Below are 21,814 nucleotides of genomic sequence, written 5' to 3'. Positions count from 1 at the left end.
ATCATAAATTGGATAATTTCCGTTGCTATCATATTTCCAGAATTTTTTGGGTATCAATAATATTAGGGATATTAAGGATCAGCTCAATGACTTTGTGCTTATATGTTATTTATCCTAAATCCCACCTGGAACATTTATTCCTTCATACTTTAGCAGGTCTTTCTTTGGGAACTAACTTGACTCAAGTGACTGCAAGGTCCACAAAGGAATAACTAGTCTATTGGTTCATAATTAAATTGCTCTACGATAATTTATTTCATGAAATTCACGTCTGTCGAAGGATATTTTCCAATTAAATCTTATTTCTGATAAAAATTACTATGGGAATTTGGCCTTATACACTTAGATCATCCAATTGCTCTCTTGGGCAACAAATCTTTGTTTCGCTCAAATTAATTTTTAATTAAATTATTAAGAGTTTGGCTCGTCAGAAATATGCCTTATGTGGGTCAATTAGATGAATTTAAGAGGTGCATTCCTACTTTTTGATAACAATTGAGATATATAATTTTACTCTGTTTATACTCCCGCCAGCGACCTACCATGCAGTCTTAGGAAATAGGAATCATTCAAACATGTAGTTGAATTTTCTCCCATGATTAGTGTGAAAGAGAGTTCACAGTTCTACGGACATTATATTATCATAATTCAAAACTTACTATGTTAGGTAGTCAAAACTCATGGCCCACACTTAAATCGAATTATTTGGGATTTGATCATTACTCGAATCGTTATAGTTTTTGATAAATTTTAGATGCCAAGATATACATTCAAATTATTATTATTTTGGATTCCTTGTGTCTTGGTTTTATGTTTTGGTGCAGAATTCAGAGCGTATTATATTTTGCTACACGCCGGCTTGGACTCAACTTATGTCATTTTTACTAGTGGGCACTTTGCGACAACATAGCCAGGTCCTACTCGATGATCGAGAAACATAGGATACAAGACATGGATCGTAAACAGAAAGAATACTTTTAACCTTGACGCAACCTCAGTAAGCCCGACTTTGCTCGGCACCTCAGTAAGCCCAACTCTGCTCGGCAAATATACAAGTCCGACCTCGCGCTCGGCACTCAGTAAGCCGAACTCTTCTTGGCAAATATACAAGTCTAACCTCGTGTTCGTCAGTCAGGAAATCCAACTCGGCTTAGAAAACATATAAGCTAGATCTCGCACTCGACAACTTTAATTTGATTCTTAATTGCTCTTTATTTGAGCTCGATTTTCAGCAGACTATTATATGTAGCTCTTTATTTGAGCTTGGTTTTCAGCAGACTATTATCTATAGCTCTTTATTTGAGCTCGATTTTCAGCATGATCTTATCTATAGCTCTTTATTTAAGCTCGATTTTGAGCAGACTATTATCTATAGCTCTTTATTTGAGCTCAGTATTCAGCAGGATATTATCTATAGCTCTTTATTTGAGCTCGATTTTCAAGAAGATCTTATCTATAGCTCTTTATTTGAGCTCGGTTTTTAGAGACCTTGATCTATGGCTCTTTATTTGAGCTCGGTTTTTAGCAGAACTTGATCTATAGCTCTTTATTTGAGCTCGATTTTCAGGAAGATCTTATCTATAGCTCTTCATTTGAGCTCGGTTTTCAACAGGATCTTATTTATAGCTCATCATTTTAGCTCGGTTATTAGTAGGATATTCTTTATGGCTCTTCATCTGAGCTCGACTTTCAGCAGTCGATATATCTCGAACTTCTTATTATGCTGGTCTCGACATCTTGACCTGACTTCTTATTGAGGAATATAGCCACTATTGGCTCTTTTGACTCTCTAGCGACTCGAGAGGAAAAATCATTTGACTATCTATTCAATATCAGATGACTACATTGGCCGCTTAATTTGGCTCGCATCAGAAAGCACACTCCCAACAAACGCTCAAAGGACATTATTACATGCAATTAGAATATTATCTTGAATACTCTAAATAATTTCATTCATATAAACGTTCCTCAATCATTTCACTCGTCTCACTTTTCTGCGGGGATAATATTGATGATATGGTAAAATCTTATCATATCATTAATTATATTTTTAGAGATATTACAAAATATTATATGGATATGCACAAATCTAGTTACCAATCTATTACAAATTCATTACCATCTAAGACTCAACACCTATAAATAAAGGGCTCCTAACCCATAATCAAGATACGCTTTCATGTACAATTAGTTTACACAGTCTTATATTTTCTCTCAAATACTATACTGACTTGAGTGTCGGAGTGGCTTCGCCTCTGGCGGAGGTCATCTCCCCCTTTTTCTTTGATACACATTATCTTTCTGAAGCGGTCTGATTCGTTTTATCGAAGAAATTGGTACGTGATAATCGTTTCAAGGTATTTTTATGAATGCGCGTTTTTTGAGCGCATCAGAACTGATGGGATTTGCTGGATTTTCTGAAAAAGACTACAACAAATTGTTTTGGGCAGTTCACCCAGGAGGACCGGCGATTTTAAATCGGTTGGAGAAGAAGTTGGAGCTTTTTCCAGACAAACTGAATTCCAGTAGAAGGGCTCTGGCAGATTATGGAAATGCTAGTAGCAATACAATTGTCTATGTGCTGGAGTATATGTTAGAAGAGGCCAAAAATGTCAAGAAAGAAGAAGAAAATGGGGCTGACAAATGGGGATTGATCTTGGCTTTTGGCCCTGGAATCACATTTGAGGGGATTCTTACAAAAAATCTCACTGTGTGAGCTGTGTAAAAGTTTGAAATCTGCTGCAAGGAAACAAGAAATGGGGTGATATGTATGTAGTTTCATACTTGTTATGTTTCATATTAAATGTATTAGCAAGTGTTATGTTTTAGCTCTTTGTAAACCAGTATATTTTCTTGTGAACTATTTTAAATTACTTACAAGTTGCTAGATTTAATCAGGGTCTCTAATAGAGTAGAATCTTGCCCTTCCCATTAGAATTTAAAAATAAGAACTAGGCAAGATTAACAGGAAGAGAATTATTACTGCACCAAACAGTATTTCAAGTGCCAAACATAATTTAAAAAAACATAATTAAGAGGCCTCCACAAGCAACCGAAAATAGAGACAGGACGAAGGTAGCTAAGCACAAGAATACTTGTACAGATCTTTAAATCATACTGTTATTCAAGAATCCATTTATGCCAGCTGATAAATGGACTCTGCCGGAGAAAAGAAAGAAATAAACAGATTCCTATTGTAATTTATGGGCATTTGCGTTTGTTGTTCCGAGTAGTGAGACTAGCGTAGCAAGGGCAGGCTGCAAAATTTCCACAAGTCCCCGGTGGCACGCGGTTGCACCGGAAGCAGCACGTCCCACATATTCTTCGACACAGATTTGGCCTTTTCGATAGTTTGCACCGAGCTGCACAAGCTTCACCACAATCTGCACACACACCATAGTTAGATGTATGAAGAGAGCAAAGAAGAATGTCACGATCAGGGGCTTCCCACTTATCTAAAATCTGCACACACGCCATAGTTATCATGCTAGAGTTGCTACTCGTGCTCGACTTGTACTCGGACTCTTAACCAATATCATATATATTGAATTTTGGCTTAGCAGCTCAACTCACTTGCAGCACCAGCCCAAATATAGCGAAACGTGAACCGAGTCTACCATTACTCAGGCTCTACTAGAAAATTTTGAACCTTAGTTTAATAGAAAACTGTCTACATATAATGTACTTGCAAGTCCAAGACCGCACGACCACGACACGAGATGAAACTGTTATTTCCGGGCAAGAGGTAAGAGAGAAGAGAATGATATATTACTTATTCTTGGAATGTTGGAACTTGCTACACCTCCAATATTGCTAGTGCTCTGCAAGAAGATTGCAACGATAATAATATTACCTATAAGTTAAAGACATGAACTTATCAAGAAACTGAATCATACAAAAATGGCATCATGAGTTAGTTACCCCTTGTGATTGAACTTGATGGAAAAGAACAAAGCATAAAAGGATTAAGGAAATAAGAGCTTTGGAAACAGCCATTGAAACCAGAAACTTTATTCAAATATTGAGTTTTATTTATTGGAATTTTATTGTTGAATGAGATACAAGAACCCTATTTATAGAAGATATATTTATAAATTTGATTTTTTAAATATATAAATTTATGTAGATAGAAAAGGCAATAAAGAGGGAGAGAGACTAGATGGAAAGTGCATGCATGAAAGTGAACAAATTCTGTAGGCACCGATGCAGGCTGGCATTGTGGACTCACCTACAAATATTAATAATAGCTTTAAATTGGTTGATGAGATATAATTAGTGTAGAAAGAAGAAGCAAATAGCAGATTGTTTTGGAGGACCTTTTGACCCAATTCACTCGCCAAAAAAAGTACATAATAGTTGTAGTTGGACCACATGATATATATTTTGAACCAGGATTATTTGCATTCATATTATATTATTTTAAAACAAAAATCATCCTTATTTATTTAAAATAAGATTGTTTGATGCGAAAGATGATGTATAGATGACTTTATTTAAAACAAGACTGCTCGGTGCGAAAGATGATGTAAAGATGATTATCATATTTGAGTTATTCAATGTTTGACTTAATTTCTCAATATAAGTCATTTTGTTATTCATATACACTGATTTATCAATATTATAAAATATATCATTGATTATCACATCTCACGAGTAGTGAATACACTCAATTGACCGTTCATACTTCTATTGTATTGATACTCACGGAAAATTTAGAGTCCGATTCCAGCAAGTGTCATTAGTCCAGACGCATGTTTCAAAATTATCCCGAGCCTGAAATCACGAATAAGAACGTTAGAAGGAGGCCAGGAGGATGTCCTAGCGTAGCCCTTCCGACGCTCAAGTCAGAGACTGAGGATATAAGTGGAGAGCAGCTAAGGGTGCTGCTGAAAAACAATATAATGAATCCATGAGTTAGACACCCGAACCTGGTATTTATATGAGAATACATGGGCTCGTGTTGGGCCTTCCACCTTGGTTAGAGATGGGCTAGGGGTCCCAAATGTGGTTTGGGCCTAATGTCCATACGGTATCATGTATAATAAAACATGTTCCACTGTTAAAAAAAATTTACTTTAACTGTAAAATAATCTATTTTCATTAAATATAGTGTATACATCTTTATCTATGTTCTATTTTTTAGAACAAGGTCATAGAGGTCCATCATGATCTATCTATTTTGTAATTACTAAAATTACCTTAATTTTTTAATTATAAATAGTGTTTTTCAAATTTATTTTTTTTGTATATCATGGTTTTGATATTATTACAAGTATATTGATAAGGTCATAGAGGTCCATCATAATCTATTTACTGTGTAGTGAAAAATAACCTAAATTTTGTAATTAATTATATATAGGGTTTTTCAACTTTAATTTAATTTGTTTTTTGCATTATTTTTTTTTTGAATTATCAATCTAATTTATCATTATTTTGGTAAACACCAAATAATTTATAACACACGTGCTTATCATACGTTGCTAATATGGGGAAAAAAAAAGAAAAAAAAAAATGGGCTATAATATATAGCTAGAGTATATCTCTTGTGAGACGGTTTCACGAATCTTTTTCTGTATGAACAGGCCTAAACGACTTCCAAACCCGATCTCCACCGTTCATAATATATTTAACGTACTTGTGAACGTACTGTAAAATTTTGAGTCCGATCCAACGGTGAAATAAGGCGCAGTGAATTTTTCAAGACGGCTGATTTTTCGGTAGATGTGCTGCTGCGTTTTCGAGGGGTTGGTTGCATGATTCTTCTATGGTTTCTGAGTTCTTCATGTGTTCTTCCAGTATAAGGTAAGTGGGCTGTTTTTAAATCTTAAACTTTCGGTTATGCATATGTGATTTTGGTTTTTTTTATAAAAACTTCGGTCGAGTACAATTCTTTCCCTACTTCATCTTGTGTTGTGTCATTCGGTTTTAAGCACTGTGAGGAGTCGACTGTATATGGGTGGGAATCCCAACCATGACGTACCCTTACGCGATGGGGGATATAACCGCTATACAGCCTCGCCCCCTTAGATGAGTAAAATTAGGGACTGACGTCAGTAAACCATAGAAAGTTAGATAAATCCAGTGGCTGATAAAAGTTATGCATATGTTATGAAGTACGTATGCAACTCATGTTTTATGTTCGAAATCTATGCATGTTGTTTTTATTGTGCTCGATGTTTCCCCCGTTTGCTGAGTATTTCCCAAAATACTCACCCCTTATTCTATCCTCCCCAGATAAATCAGAAAAGAAATAGAGAAAGAAGAATCGGACACCAGTTCTTGGACTGATAGTGGACGCATGAAGAATTTTAATTAAAAATATGTTATTGTTAGTTTCTAATCCATATAAACGCTTCCGCAGATTTTTATCGTTTCAGATGTACTATTGTAAAGACGATTCCATTTTTATGGTATTTATGATATATAAACTGGTTTTGGTGTATACTGTACTACGAGGCTTGTTGTTTAGCAATTATGTGATTGTTGAATAACGCCGGTGTCAACTAACTCCGGTCTCGAGGCGTGACATAGACCACTACTCTCCGGGTGATCATCTAGTGAACATGCTCCTCGCCAATGGCTAATCTGCCGAGCACTGCACCGTCGCCGCACATAGGGTGATATAATTCTACTCTATGACTGATATTTGCTCCTTACGATATATATGTTGAGTGGATTTGTTTAAGCTTATAAAACTCAACTAATAAAAAAAACAAACAAAATCAATGAGCACTTCAACACTCGTCCTCATGGGCCAAGCATTTAATTCAGTTTTGAATATTTGTTGCCCTCAACATCATAAATTGGATAATTTCCGTTGCTATCATATTTCCAGAATTTTTTGGGTATCAATAATATTAGGGATATTAAGGATCAGCTCAATGACTTTGTGCTTATATGTTATTTATCCTAAATCCCACCTGGAACATTTATTCCTTCATACTTTAGCAGGTCTTTCTTTGGGAACTAACTTGACTCAAGTGACTGCAAGGTCCAAAAGGAATAACTAGTCTATTGGTTCATAATAATAAATTGCTCTACGATAATTTATTTCATGAAATTCACGTCTGTCGAAGGATATTTTCCAATTAAATCTTATTTCTGATAAAAATTACTATGGGAATTTGGCCTTATACACTTAGATCATCCAATTGCTCTCTTGGGCAACAAATCTTTGTTTCGCTCAAATTAATTTTTAATTAAATTATTATGAGTTTGGCTCGTCAGAAATATGCCTTATGTGGGTCAATTAGATGAATTTGAGGTGCATTCCTACTTTTTGATAACAATTGAGATATATAATTTTACTCTGTTTATACTCCCGCCAGCGACCTACCCATGCAGTCTAAGGTCATAGAGGTCCATCATAATCTATTTACTGTGTAGTGAAAAATAACCTAAATTTTGTAATTAATTATATAGGGTTTTTCAACTTTAATTTAATTTGTTTTTTGCATTATTATTTTTTTGAATTTCAATCTAATTTATCATTATTTTGGTAAACACCAAATAATTTATAACAGCGTGCTTATCATACGTTGCTAATATGGGGAAAAAAAAAGAAAAAACAAAAAATGGGCTATAATATATAGCTAGAGTATATCTCTTGTGAGACGGTTTCACGAATCTTTATCTATGAAATGGGTCAACCCTACCGATATTCACAATAAAAAGTAATACTCTTAGCATAAAAAGTAATAATTTTTGATGGATGACCCAAATAAGAGATTCGTCTAACAAAATACGACCAGTGACACCGTCTCACATAAATTTTTTCCATATAAACTAAGGTTTCAAGTCTCTTAAAAAATATTTTTAATACCCTTTCCAAAATTATATATAATTTTCTTTATAAATAAAGACATGTTCCACCGACAAAGTCAATTAAATTAAACATCACTAAATGAGCATAGTATATCCCTGAAATTCTGTAGGGTCCCATCTTCAGAATCTTCATTTTATAATAATAATAATAATAATGATGATAATAATACAGTAAATTTAAGAAAAATGCATCCGCCAATATTCAATTAAGATTCAGCACCTAGATATATTTTTTAGGAATCAGTACCTGAAAAATATATACTTTTAGTTTTAATCCTTATAAGACAAAATTTACATTTTTACCCTTTATATTTTAAATAAATATTATTTATTCACAAACATTACATGTGTCTTTTCCATTTAAAATATAATTTTTAAAAAAATATTGTTTCTCAATTATCATGGAATAAAAGTAAATACTTATTTTGACATACAAAGTACCTATTATGGGGTTTCAGATACTTGATTTCGCTCTTGAACTCCAAATATATAAATACTGTATTTTCGAGCATTGATCATAAATTCAGTCATTGTTGGTCTTTTAATGAAAATACATTAGGATGACTTATTCATGTCATTTTATTTTTTAAAAAAAAACATAGTCATCACTCATCATGAAATAAGATTAAATATTTATTTTGACCTACAAAATACCTATTTTGGAGTTCCAAATGTTTGATTTGACTCTATAAATACTCCAAATGTTTAAGAAAATACTGGATCTTCGAGCTATCACAATAAATTCAATAATTGTTGGTCTTTTAATTGGAAATGCATTAAGATGACTTATTCATGTCATCTAATTTTTTGAAAAAACACAGTTTCTCACTCATTGTTGAATTAGAAAAAGTACTTATTTTGATCGATAAAATACCTATTTTGGGGTTCTAAATATTTGATTTGGCTATTTGAATACTTCAAATGTGTAAAAAAAATACTTAAGTTTCAAGTAATATTAAGTGACGTTTGATGGTGTCATTTGTGAAGTTAAAATGTGATACTTAAATTGGTACAAATAGTATCTAATTAGAGTCTATAAATAAATGATTTTACCCCGTAAATACTCATATCCAATTATTTGAGAATGCCAAAATATAATTTGAAGTTAATATTAAGTGACATCGATGATGAAATTCGTGAAGTAAAAATGTGATACTTAAATTAATACAAATACATAATTCGAGTCCACAAATACTTGATTTTACCTTCTAAATACTCAAATTCGATGAGTATGTCAAAATACATAGTTCGAAGATAATATTGAATGTTATTTGATGATGAGATTTGTGAATAAAAACGTGCTACCTAAATTGATACAAATAGTACCTAATTTGATTTCACATATACTTGATTTACTCTTTTAAGACTCAATTTTGATTATTTTTGGATATAAAAAATATAGTTTCAAGTAATTGAGTTACTTTTGATGTGTCATTTTGAAGTTAAAATATGATACCCAAATTAGCACAAAAAGTATCTAATTCGAGTATATCTATACTTAATTTTACTATCCCTAAATGAGAAGTACTTAATTTGAGTTTGCAAATACTTGATTTCGTAAATGAGATACTCACAATATGTATTAAAATACTGGATTTCGAATAAGAAAAGTAACCAAGTGTTGGTATTTTTATAGAATATACATTTGGATGACATATTCATCTAATTTAATATTTAAAAAAAAACAAATTCTCAACTAAACATGAAAATTTTAAAGTACTTATTTTTACTTGAGATGTACCTAATTTGAGTTTGCAAATACTTGATTTCGTAAATGAGATACTCTCAATATATTAAAATACTGGATATTTGAATAGACAACGTAAGTCACCAAGTATTGATATTTCTATGGAATAAGCATTTGGATGACATATTCATTCATTAATATTTTTTTGTAAAAGAAAAACAAATTCCCAACTAAGCATGTAAATTTTAAAGTACTTATTTTATTTGAGAAGTACCTAATTTGAGATTGCAAATATTTGATTTTGTATATGAGATACTCATAATATGTAATAGAATATTGGATATTCGAATATACAACGTAAGCTCACCAATGTTTATTTTTCCTTGGAAGATGCATTTAGATGACATATTCATCTCATTTAATATTTTTTTGTAAAAAAACAAAAAAAATTCCCAGCTAAGTATTTAAATTTTAAAATATTTAGTTTTACTTGAGAAGTATTTAATTTGAGTTTGTAAATAATTGATATCTTGAATGAGATACCACAATATGTATTAAAATACTGGATATTCGAATAGGCAACGTAAATTAACCAAGTGTTGTTCTTTTCATGGAAGATATATTGATACGAAGAGTATCTAAATTGGTGAAGTTAAAAATATGATAGCTAAATTGGTACAAAGTATCTAATGCGAGTTCGCAAATACTTGATTTTACTCTCTAAATACTTATATCCAACTATTTTGGGTCAAAATATAATTTGAAGTTAATATTGTGTGGTCTTTGATGATGACATTCGTTAAGTAAAAATGAGATACCTAAATTAATACAAATAATACCTAATACGAGTCCACAAATACTTGATTTTACCATTAGATACTCAAATTCGATTATTTGATGATGTCAAAATATTAATTTGAAGTCAATATTAAGTGACCTTTGATGATGAGATCCGTGAAATAAAAATGTGATACCTAAATTGTTAAAAGTATTACATAATTATTCAACTGATAATTGATTTTATCATTTAAAAACTCAAATTTGATAATAAGTATAGAAAGAATATTGATATATAATGAATGATTACCAATAAATATTATGAATGAATACTAATGTGGATGATATCAAATGAAGTATTGCCTTGTCATTTAATGAATACCAACAAGTATTGTGAATGAATATTAATGATATTATAAATTAATACTCATAAGTATAAAGAAAATAATACTAATAAGTATAATGAATAATTACCAATAAGTATTATGTCAAATAAGAATAATTGTCAAATAAGTCATTCAATGAATATCAAAAGTATTGTCAATTAATATTGATGAGTATTTTATAAATCATTAATTCAAAAATCGATAGATATACTTAAAATGCAAACTTCAAGCTCATTTACGAACTATGTTCATAATGCATCTTCCAATTAGTCCACGATGAATAATGAACTATGTTTATTTTTTAAATGATATGAATAAGTATCATAATGAATTTTCCAAGGAAAGATTGCATATTCGAATATCCAGTATTTTAATGCATATTGTGAGTATCTCATTTACGAAATCAAGTATTTGCAAACACACATTAGATTTCTCACAGAGTAAACATTTTTTTTACCAAAAAAATATTAAATAAGATGAATATGTAATCCAAATACATATTTTAATGGAAAAACCAATACTTGATGAACTTACGTTTGCATATTCGAATATCAAGTAGTCTATTTATATATAGTATCTCGTGTACCAAATCAAGTATTTGCATTATGAAACTAGGTACTTCTCAAGTAAAATTAAGTACTTTTAAACATCCATGCTTATTTGAGAATTTGTTTTTTTTTTTTACAAAAAAATATTAAATGAGATGAATATGTCATCCAAATGCATATTCCATAGAAAGACCAACACTTTGTGAACTTAAGTTTCATATTCGAATATCCAGTATTCTATTACATATTATGAGTATCTCATGTACCAAATCAAGTATTTGCAATATGAAATTATGTACTTCTCAAGTAAAATTAAGTACTTTAAAATTTTCATGCTTATTTGGGAATTTGAATTTTTTTTTTACAAAAATATAAAATGAGATAAATATGTCATCCAAACGAATCTTCCGTGGAAAGCAAACACTGGGTGAACTTACGTTGGATATTCGAATATCCAATATTCTATTACATATTATGAGTATCTCCTGTACCAAATCGAGTATTTGCAAACTCAAATTAGGTACTTTTCATCCAAATGCATATTCCATGAAAATACCAAAACTTGGAGAATATCATTTTGTTACATATTGTGAGTATCTCATTTACGAAATCAAGTATTTGCAACTCAAATTAGGTACTTCGCATGTAAAACTAAGTACTTTAAAATATTAATGCTTATTTTAGAATTTGTTTTTTTTGTTTTTTTACAAAAATATATTAAATGAGATGAATATGTCATCCAAATGCATTTTCCATGAAAAGTCAACACTTGGTGAACTTACATTGCATATTTGAATATCCAGTATTCTACGACATATTATGAGTATCTCCTACATCAAATCAAGTATTTACAAACTCAAATTAGATACTTCTCATCCAAATGCGTATTCCATGGAAATACCAACACTTGGAGAACTTACGTTGTCTATTCAAATATATAATATTTTAATACATATTGTGAGTACTCATTTACGAAATCAAGTATTTGGCAACTCAAATTAGGTACTTCTCAAGTAAAACTAAGTACTTTAAAATTTTCATGCTTTTGAAAATTTGTTTTTTTAACAAAAAATATATTAAATGATGAATATGTCATCCAAATGCATTTTCTATTGAAATACCAAACTTGGTGAATTTACGTTGTCTATTCGAATATCCAGTATTTTAATACATATTGGATTATCTTATTTACGAAATCAAGTATTTGCAAACTCAAAATAGGTATTTCTCAAATAAAACTAAATATTTTAAAATTTACATGCTTAGTTTGGAATTTAATTTTTTTTACAAAAAAATATTAAATTAGATGAATATATCATCCAAATACACCTTTCATGAAAATACAAACAATAACTAAATTTATGGTGATCTTCGTATTTTCTTACACATTCGGTGTATTTAAAGAGTCAAATCAAGTATCTAGAACTTCAAAATAATATACTTTATATGTCAAAATAAGTACTTAATCTTATTTCATGATGAGTGAACAACTATATTTTTTTAAAAATAAAATGACATGAATAAGTCATCATAATGCATTTTTAATGAAAAACAAACAATGACTGAAATTCTTGTTATTTTTCGAAAATATAATATTTTTTTACACATTTGGAGTATTCAAATAACAAAATCAAGTATCTGAAACCCCATAATAGGTACTAATATTTTGGTAGACGGAAAACACACAATTAATTTGGTGGATAAAATTATATATTTATTTAAATAATAAAAAGGCAAAAATGTAAATTTATCTTTGTAGGGAGCTAAAACTAAGTTTGTAGAATTGTCGGTATTGATTTGTAAAAAAAATCATATGTACTGAATGTTAAACAAAAGATGCACAGAAGTGTTTATTTGAAATTTGCCCAAATATTATTTATGATCTTAAACATGGAACTCGAAAAAATTGCAATTTGACAGCGGGGGAAGAGTGAGCTTGTCGCGGAGGCAAGTATAAATAAATTCAGGAAAAAGGAAAAAAATGGGTTTCCCAGTCAACTTGCCTGAGTTTTTCTCTCTTTCCTACGACACAAAAGAGTTCTTGAAGAATTGTAGTTTACGTAACTGTATATACTTATATATACGTAGAGATAAGTATTTTAAGTTTGATAAGAAATTTTCGGTAGAGAAGTTTCAAATGGATGCATGGTGTATGAAGGCAGGGATTCAAGCACTGGCGGCGGCGCCGATGGCTACCACGTCTAATGGGGGATTCCTTCTGAGTGCGGCGGATAAGCCGTCGGTTTCGGCGGCGACTCGTGGGAATATGCGGTGGGGGTTTAATTTCGGGCACCCGCTGAGATCTTTGTGGCCGGGAGGTCGAAACCAGTGCGAACCGGCAATCGCGGTGGGACGACGCCGTTTTGGTGGAGGAGAAGGAAGAAATCGAGGAGAGTGAAGAAGACGCGCTCGGAGAAGAACTGGGTCTTCAAGTTGTTGCGCTCGGGTCCTTTCGAAAGTGATGGGGTGAGATTGGAAGTAGGTGGTGATGGAAATTGTGGGGAAGAGAATGAAGAATGTGATGCATGTGCCATTGATGAGATGTGATCATGAAAAGTTTGAATTTAATAGAGAATCGTTTTCGAAACTGCTTCGAAAGGTGCCTTTGAAAAGAAGCTAGATTGTATGCTCGTATGTCTTATTTGGGAACTTTGGCTTATTCAATCCCTCAGATTAAGGTATGACTTCACTTAAAGTTTGGGTCTTTTGTCATTTTTTCGAAAGAGAAATAATTGTATGAAAGAAGATAGATGACTGCAAAATTTGTGTTGTTTTTGCTGTGATCGGGAACCTAGAACTATATTACTTTATTGTTAAAGCATTCTTGGGGTTGTGCTAGCTTCTGTTAGATTGTGGATTATCTTTAAAAAAAAAAAAATTGTTCCTTTCGAGAAATTGGGATCTTGGTATCTGAATATTTGATCAGAAGCCCTTCCATAATGTCTTCTGTTTGACTAGCTGCGTTGTTTGTTTTCACAATGGCTCTGTCGATTTTGGTGCTGTTTAGTTTCTTTACTATTTGTTTGCTATTGAGTTTGATGTTTTTTGTGTTTGTGGCATTGTCTGGCTTAATATTCATACGGATGTGATTTGGTGTTTCGAGTGGAATTTCCCCGCAGTTCTATTGTTCTTTGACATTCGTTTGAATGGTGTTGCAGCCTGAGAATCTTCTAAAGAATCATGGATTGCGGTTCTCACTTCTTCCATAGAGAAGAAAAAACAAGCTTCCAAGTCCAAGAAAGAGAAGTCATCAGCTGAAGCTGAAGCTCAGGATGAAGAAATAAATGAAATAAAGCAGAAAGGAGGAGAACCAGACAGGCCAAGTGCATCTGCCGCACATCAAATTGCTGCTTCCACATCTTCTTATTTGCATTCCTCATTCGAAATCCATGGCAAGTGAGATTTTTGTCACGAAAAAATCGATGGAAATGCAGTCAATGGTTGATATGATAAAATAAGGACGTGACATCATTAATTGGTACCGCAGATTCCGTGACTGCTGTTGTGCTGCTAAAGAGGAAGTAAAACAAGCTGTGGCAGATGATTTGAACTCAACTCGCCTCGTCACCATGTGAGTGGTTTGTATGTGATGATGATCGGAGTGCCACTCGACTCGTTGTAATACAGGTAAAAAAAGAAGCCCAAGTGATTATATATCTTTGTGATTGTTCCTAATTTCTATCATTTTGATGGGTTGGGTGGTTCTATTTCTAAACCTTTTGAATGCTTTATTACTCCCAGGGATCTGAATCGATGGCATCATGGCAGGCCAATCTCCTTTTCGAACCCATTCAGTTTGAGGTAATATATCTGTGTACCATCTCAGACATCATAAAACGTGCTATGCATCGTTTGAAGAAAGTTTCATGAATTGCATCAAATGAATCTTTATTCAGGGACTAGATGTGCTTGTGCACAGGGCATATATGAGGCTGCAAAGGGTATGTATGATCAGATGTTGCCTGAAATCCGGGCTCACCTTAAAGCTCATGGAGATCGTGCCACTCTTCGTTTCACGGGGCATTCTCTCGGTGGAAGTTTGTCATTACTCATAAATCTCATGTTACTGATAAGGGGTGAAGCATCTCATTCATCTTTACTTCCTGTTATAACTTTTGGTGCGCCGTCTATTATGTGTGGAGGAGATCGCCTATTGCGCACCCTTAATTCCCTCAAAACCACATTCGGTCGGTCATAATGCACCGTGATATTGTCCCTCGAGCATTCTCTTGCAATTACCCCAACCATGTCGCCCAATTTCTCAAGGCTGTAAATGGGAAGTTCCGAAATCATCCATGTCTTGATAAACAGGTAAACATTCACTTTCTGAAACTGTTACCGGTCTTTGTTCAATTCATCATACTCATCTGAAAATCTTATGTGAGGCTCTTTTCATCAACAGAAGCTTTTATATGCTCCAATGGGCGAGTTTCTAATTCTTCAACCAGACGATAAATTCTCTCCAAACCACGACCTCCTTCCTTCGGGAAGTGGCCTGTATGTTTATCCAGTCTAGCTTCAGATTTTTCCAAAGCAGAGAAGCGAATCCGAGCTGCGCAGGCTGTTTTCTTAAACGCACCTCACCCTCTCAACACATTAAGCGATCGTTCTGCATATGGTTCACTAGGAACCATTCAAAGAGACCATGATATGAGCTCTTACTTGACAGCCGTTCGGCACGTAATTCGTAAGGATCTCAACCGTATAAGAAAAGCTAAGAGGGAACACCGCCGTAAAGTTTGGTTGCCACTCTATCCACCAGGAGTTGACGGTGGAATCATTGTGAGTAGGCCAGCTACGACAGTGGGCTTGATGGGCCAAGTTCGATGCAAGTTATCTGTCGATACAGAGACCAGTACAGAGACATTGAAACGGTTCGGTGCATTGGTTAGGTCGAAGCACATGCATTTGCTTGTGGTAATGCATGTGGTTCTCTTGTTTCCTGCTAGATTGTTGATTGGAGACCTATGAAATGGATCAGAATATAGCAGTGTTTCGTATTGGAAAAGAGATTCTTCTGTAATGACCAGATCGCAAACGGCTGGCAGTTAGGCAAGTAGATGATTTTTTATTCTTTTGGCAATACAAGCAAGCATTTTGTGTTCCATTGATTTGTGAGCAGGGTACTTGGAGGACTTCACAGTCGTATAATTTAGTATTAATTTACGTCTCCATTTATCTGATAAAAAAACGAGAAGGTGTCTGACATGACATATTTGTACTTATCCTCGAACGACAAATCATTCTTGCAAAGGGAGGGGTTGTCGACCTACGCATAAGATTGATGAGGGCTACGAGGGAACTAATCGTATTTTTTCACGCCATCTTATACGTTACATTGCATGAAAAAAATGTGACATCTTTCTTGCACTTAGATTAACACTCCGGGAACTACCCGAGCAAATCCCTTGCAATGGAATGGTTCTTAGGTCTTTTATCGATGAACAAATTTTATAGATAAAAAAGATTTGAACTCAAGAGACAATATACAAAACATCAAGTTTGGCCTGTCGAAACTACATCTCAATATGGTAAAAAAATAAAAGAAAATAAACTTATATCTCATTTCCTTGGAAAATAGTGTGTGAAAAATGTGCGTACTCTTCCAAAAGTTCGCTACGAGTGGGTAGATATCGTATCGTAATAAAATTTAATCACCTAATTATCTATCTCGGAAGAGTTGAAAGCGCCTTTTTGGGTTTTGGACGTAAAATTTGAACAGTAAATTGTCTCATTCCGCGTGGAGAAATAATAATAGTTGCTTCGCAACAAGACAAAAACTACAAAATGTCCATGTGAACCATACAACTAAGGCTCTGTTATTCGTATACGCCAAAATAGTAGCCAAACTAAACGAGTAGAAAACGCTGTGGATTCGAAGGGAGCATTGGGTGCCAAAATAAGGGTCCAAGTCCAAATGGCTCAACACTTGATACCTATCCATCCAACAAGCAGACGCACCTCGGTCCATCTGCAAGTGGCTAAGGCTGCCGTCCAAAGCTTACTGTCGTGACTTGGATTGCGTGGAGTGTTAGAGTAGATGTTCAATAAACCAAAGAGTAGGTGTTCAATAAACCAATTTATAACTTGGATTTTATTGACTGTTGTGTAAAAACAATATTTATTTTGATAATACTTCATGATTTTATCTAATTATGACATTTATTTTATCTGTATACTCATGCAAACTGCATAAATAAACTCTTTAAATATATAATTGGTACCATGAGACATGTCTTTCAATAAAAGTTTATGAATCTCATTACGAAACGTACTATATATTCTAAACTGATTGCTACTCGATTCAGCCGCCTAAATAAATATAAAGGTTGCTCGAGCTTAAAACTGACATATGTGATATAAACGTCATGTTTTATTGGTAAGACATGTAGATGTCCATTCATACTTTAGTAATCATTTGACAATGCACTGAAGAACTCTCCCTTAGACTTTCCAAGTGGTTATCACTTATCAATTGGAAGAGTCCGCGATTACGGTTGTTCAATATTAGTCCTTTGACCCGGTAGAACGTGGATGATCTATATAATAACATGTATTTTGATCTGTTTACCGACTCTATTGATGGTCATGAGGTGACGAGGTTGAGTGTAGTTTCGAAATACGTAGAAGTCAATGTATTGTAGCCGATGATTCATCGTTCACCTATAGATGAAGATATCCTATTGATGATGAGTTAATAGAGCAAAGAATCTCTAGCCAGATTAAGACATGTGCATTTTGGAAAGACGTTTTCTAAGTTGCACATATCATGTCACTATTATTACTCAAAGATACATCACATCGTTGGCAAATTCTACAACTCTCTATATAAAAATGAATGCAGATTCGATCAGGATGTATTAGTCGAAGGGGTACATTAACCAAATATTAAAGTTTTTGCAGACAATATCAGTGATACATAAGGAATCATAGGACGATGTTACTAGAAGCTTTTACCATGACCCGAAGAGTGTAATCAGACTTGAGTTCTGACTACACCACATCACCACTATGACGTCGTCGTTCAACCGCTGCAGCGTCACCGCCATCTCCCCGAATTATGAAATTCCGGCGATCAACTCTCAATGCAAATTTTGTTTAAATCTTTAGTGCGATCTATACGAGAAATCTAGTTTCTGATCGTGAACATGAGTAGACGATTAAAGAAGGAGAAAGATCCATTCCTAGATATTTACACAACGACTATCTCGATTTAAAATCCGAAATAGTCAGAGCCAAAATTATATACACAAATGTAATAGATTTTAAAATACTTTATGAATGATTTGAATAATATGACGTACAATCCTAATGAACGTTTTGAATGTCAAAACAAAATTTTTTAAACTTTCGTTGTTCCTTAGGTGCGAGAAAACAATAATATAACACAGAAAGCCCTGGCCAATTTGACTACATACCATTAAGCAAATTAATGTGCCACCAATAATGCCAGGTTGTTCCTCAGAAGACGCAACCAAGAACAGGTTGTTTCCTCAAAATTTTGATCATAATAACACAGTATCAGTATCTTCAACACAAAACTTCACATGTTTTCACTAATTGTTGAAGCACTACGACGAAGATACTCGTTGATGAGCTCTAAAATAGATGTAAAAGAAACTAAAAAATAAAAGAACAGATAGGATTGCTAGGTAATTTGAAATCGAATAAAAGCAGAAGTTACCAGCGCTGGCGATATAAATTTATTACTCGAAATTTAGTCTGATATTACACGATATCACTTGGAAGTTTGAAGAAAATCGGGAGGAACAGGTTTGACGTTTGATTTTAACACAAGATTACCGTAAAACACATCTCTTGGGAGAAATGAACTATACACTGATTTTACCAGCTAAGTACCACGAATGGATGGCAAGGCTGCCAAAAGACATGATATTTGCAAGAGAAGACAAGCCATGAATCATTCCAAATTTCTTGTTCATGGAAGCAAGCTTTGGGTTCTCCTTTGCAACTTCTTGGTTCTTTGTCCAACCAACTTCTTCCCCAATATTAGCTTCTCTCTCCATTTTGTGCCTTTCTTTCATCATCTGCTCCCCATTAAGAAAACAAGACCGCCATGCATTAAATGACTAGAAAACTAAGAGAGAATTCCAAGGGTACAAGTCTCGGAAATTAATCCACAACACTAATGGAACCAAACTGATTAATAAAGTTGCTTCAACAAAAGATCATATAGCGACTATATTGGGGAGACTAGAGAGAAACGGGGACAAATGGAATTATGGCTCATCCCTCCCCTTCACTTCACAACCACATGGGATACAGTTCTACAAGATCAACAGATAACACACTCGATGCATTAAGGAGTATGAACAAAACAAGGGCCAGGGTAGTTAAAACACTTTGAATGTAAAACCAAAATAAAAGGGGGTGGGGGCCATGCATATCAGTGGGCTATTCGGATATAGAGTAGTTGAGCAATGAGAGTTCTAGCTTGAGCCGGGGCCTAGATAAACATGACAAACCAAGATATCAATCTTAAACAACAAAATTGAAAAACCAAAAAATAAGTTTCGTTTTAAACCAAGACTGAAAAGTTTGGTACAATTCATGGTTTAAAGATTGTAATTTTCAGATAAAACAGGAAAGCGAACCCATATATATTTTTGGCGGTTTAAACTAAATCGAACCCAAAACAATTTAAACCAATTCACAGCTGAAGTATTTGGAAAATTTCAACAGTATTTGTTGTTATCTAAGTTTTAGAAGAAATGCTGTCAAATTTCTCTAAACGAAGCTTCATGTTTTACATAAATGAATAAAAAAATTAATAAAAGAAACAAATAAAGTAAATATTTTGGTTTAAAAGTCCATTTGAACTAAAACCAAGCCAGCAATATTCGCTTGGTTCAAATTTGATTTAGCATAATTAGGGTTTGATTTTGGTTTGAAACAATGATGCATCAAACTTGATGGTTCTGAAATCTTAAACCAAAACTACTCGTGTAATCTTCCTTTTTAATCATTTTTGTGCTAGATTCCCTTGATACGTAAAGTTTCGAAGTTGAGCCTTCTATTGTCATCATAAACATAAATTAGCTCCTAGTACTTTAAATTTGATCGTAACAGGACTTCAATCAATTTCACAAATGACGCAAAGAATTAAAGCTTTAAAAGGCATCAGTACCCACAATCCAAACATAATGTTAAAGACTGCATAATCATTAGTCTAACGTACTTTAGTAATTCTGTAAACTTGTGCTGTCAGATTCAAAGGTGATGGTTAAAAAACAGTAAGAGAGACAATAATGTTACCTCAATGGTCATGGGTGTAAAGACCACGAGATTGCTGAGATTGAAACCAAAGGCAGCAAGTAAAAATCCCAGCTGGTACTTCTCAGCAGCTCCTGAGGACTTCCACGGGTGCAAGTACCCGAAAGCCCCCAGTGCAACAGCACAACATACCCCCACCATTGAAAAGTAGGCTGGAAACATTTTGCTCTGCAAGTTCCCAAACTGATGCCTAGGCAAATTCCTACAGTAAACACACCTCGATTATGGGCATCCCATGAAAATTTCACGAATATAATATTACATAAACTAGATCCCTTCATTGGGAGAAATAGACTTCTCGGATCAATTTAACTAACCAAAAAAAAAAAACAAAATTTGAATCTTTGTAAATGCGAGGTAGGAAGATTGCACAACGAGTTATAAACTATCATCACTAAGTGCTTCCCATATTCAACATTTCCTGCAAATATAATCCCAATTACTGTGAAAGATTAAAAAATCCGCAATGGGAAAATGAAGGGAAAGGTTGCAATTTTACAAACAATTTTCACGAGCTCCACTCCCACTAAACAACTGAATGAAAGTTATGGCCAGCCAGTTAAGCATAAATACGAAGAAGAGAGAGGCAATACTTGAACATGATGATGCCGCCTATGAAAGTAACCCATAAAGCAGCACCCCAGGCCGTGGAGAAACAGAGGAGGTAAGCCAGTTTGACTACAGTGATGACTATTGGCAAATTCTGTCCGCCCGATATCGATCCAAAGGATTCCGGTGAGAAAATCACCCCCACCGCCAAAAATGCCATCGCAGTTGTAAATCTTGTCAGCCAAGCCATATTTTTCCACGAAATCCGGAGTGAAAGTTACCGATTCCTGGCTAAAATGTTCCGAATCGAGGACAGAACTGCGACGAGTTTGGAGGTTTCTTCTAGATTTTCTTTAATTCATCGCCGCAACAACCACAGATTCCATTGGGTAGGTAGGAAGGAAGAAATCCTTTGACTAGATTTCCCCTTGAATCCCAAAATGGATCGGGTAAGCCCGACCCGAGGTGACACCCATTAAGCCCGACCCGGATATTCACAACCGATCCACCCGCCTTTCAAAAAATTAAATAAATAATAACCCGAGGAAGCCGAGTTAGAACTAGGGATGTCAATGAGTCCGAATTTTAACCAGACCAGTTATGCACCCGCGCATATGGGACAGGTTTAGGCATACTAAATGAGTCATGGGACGGGTCTCGGGTCCAATTTTTCAAACTCGTCAGGATATGGGGCGGGTCATGGGTCCTAAAATACCCGCCTCATATATGTGGATATAAATTCTACCTTT

At 34.0% G+C, this 21,814-nt stretch overlaps 2 protein-coding genes, 1 long non-coding RNA gene and 1 pseudogene across 4 annotated transcripts; 2 read left to right on the top strand and 2 right to left on the bottom strand.

Moving 5' to 3' along the window:
• The first annotated feature begins 2,398 nt into the window (after nt 1–2,398).
• LOC142535012 (type III polyketide synthase B-like) lies at nt 2,399–2,716 on the top strand. The gene has a single exon (XM_075641660.1). The coding sequence runs from the start codon at nt 2,399–2,401 to the stop codon at nt 2,714–2,716; it is 318 nt and encodes a 105-aa protein (XP_075497775.1).
• Nucleotides 2,717–2,961: 245 nt separating this feature from the next.
• Nucleotides 2,962–4,092, bottom strand: LOC142535014 (uncharacterized). Of its 2 annotated transcripts, none has more exons than XR_012817310.1 (3): nt 3,897–4,092; nt 3,773–3,821; nt 2,962–3,383 (listed from the first exon to the last, which is right to left on the bottom strand). It is a non-coding gene; the product is annotated as an uncharacterized LOC142535014 (long non-coding RNA). The 2 variants fall into 2 exon arrangements; XR_012817311.1 differs by having other exon boundaries at nt 3,922–4,091.
• A 9,072-nt stretch (nt 4,093–13,164) lies between these two features.
• Nucleotides 13,165–16,435, top strand: LOC142535013 (phospholipase A1 PLIP2, chloroplastic-like; annotated as a pseudogene).
• Nucleotides 16,436–18,890: 2,455 nt separating this feature from the next.
• LOC142535016 (uncharacterized) lies at nt 18,891–21,500 on the bottom strand. Its single transcript, XM_075641661.1, has 3 exons — nt 21,110–21,500; nt 20,499–20,718; nt 18,891–19,270 (listed from the first exon to the last, which is right to left on the bottom strand). Exons 1-3 carry the CDS (start codon nt 21,313–21,315, stop codon nt 19,055–19,057), a joined length of 642 nt encoding a protein of 213 aa, XP_075497776.1. The 5' UTR covers nt 21,316–21,500; the 3' UTR covers nt 18,891–19,054.
• Nucleotides 21,501–21,814: the final 314 nt, after the last annotated feature.

This window comes from Primulina tabacum, unplaced genomic scaffold (genome assembly GCF_025594145.1).
Source record: "Primulina tabacum isolate GXHZ01 unplaced genomic scaffold, ASM2559414v2 Contig791, whole genome shotgun sequence".
In the NCBI taxonomy this organism is placed as follows: domain Eukaryota; kingdom Viridiplantae; phylum Streptophyta; class Magnoliopsida; order Lamiales; family Gesneriaceae; genus Primulina; species Primulina tabacum.
The sequence above is the reverse complement of the archived record's forward strand: the minus strand, read 5'-3'. Positions and strand labels throughout refer to the sequence as shown.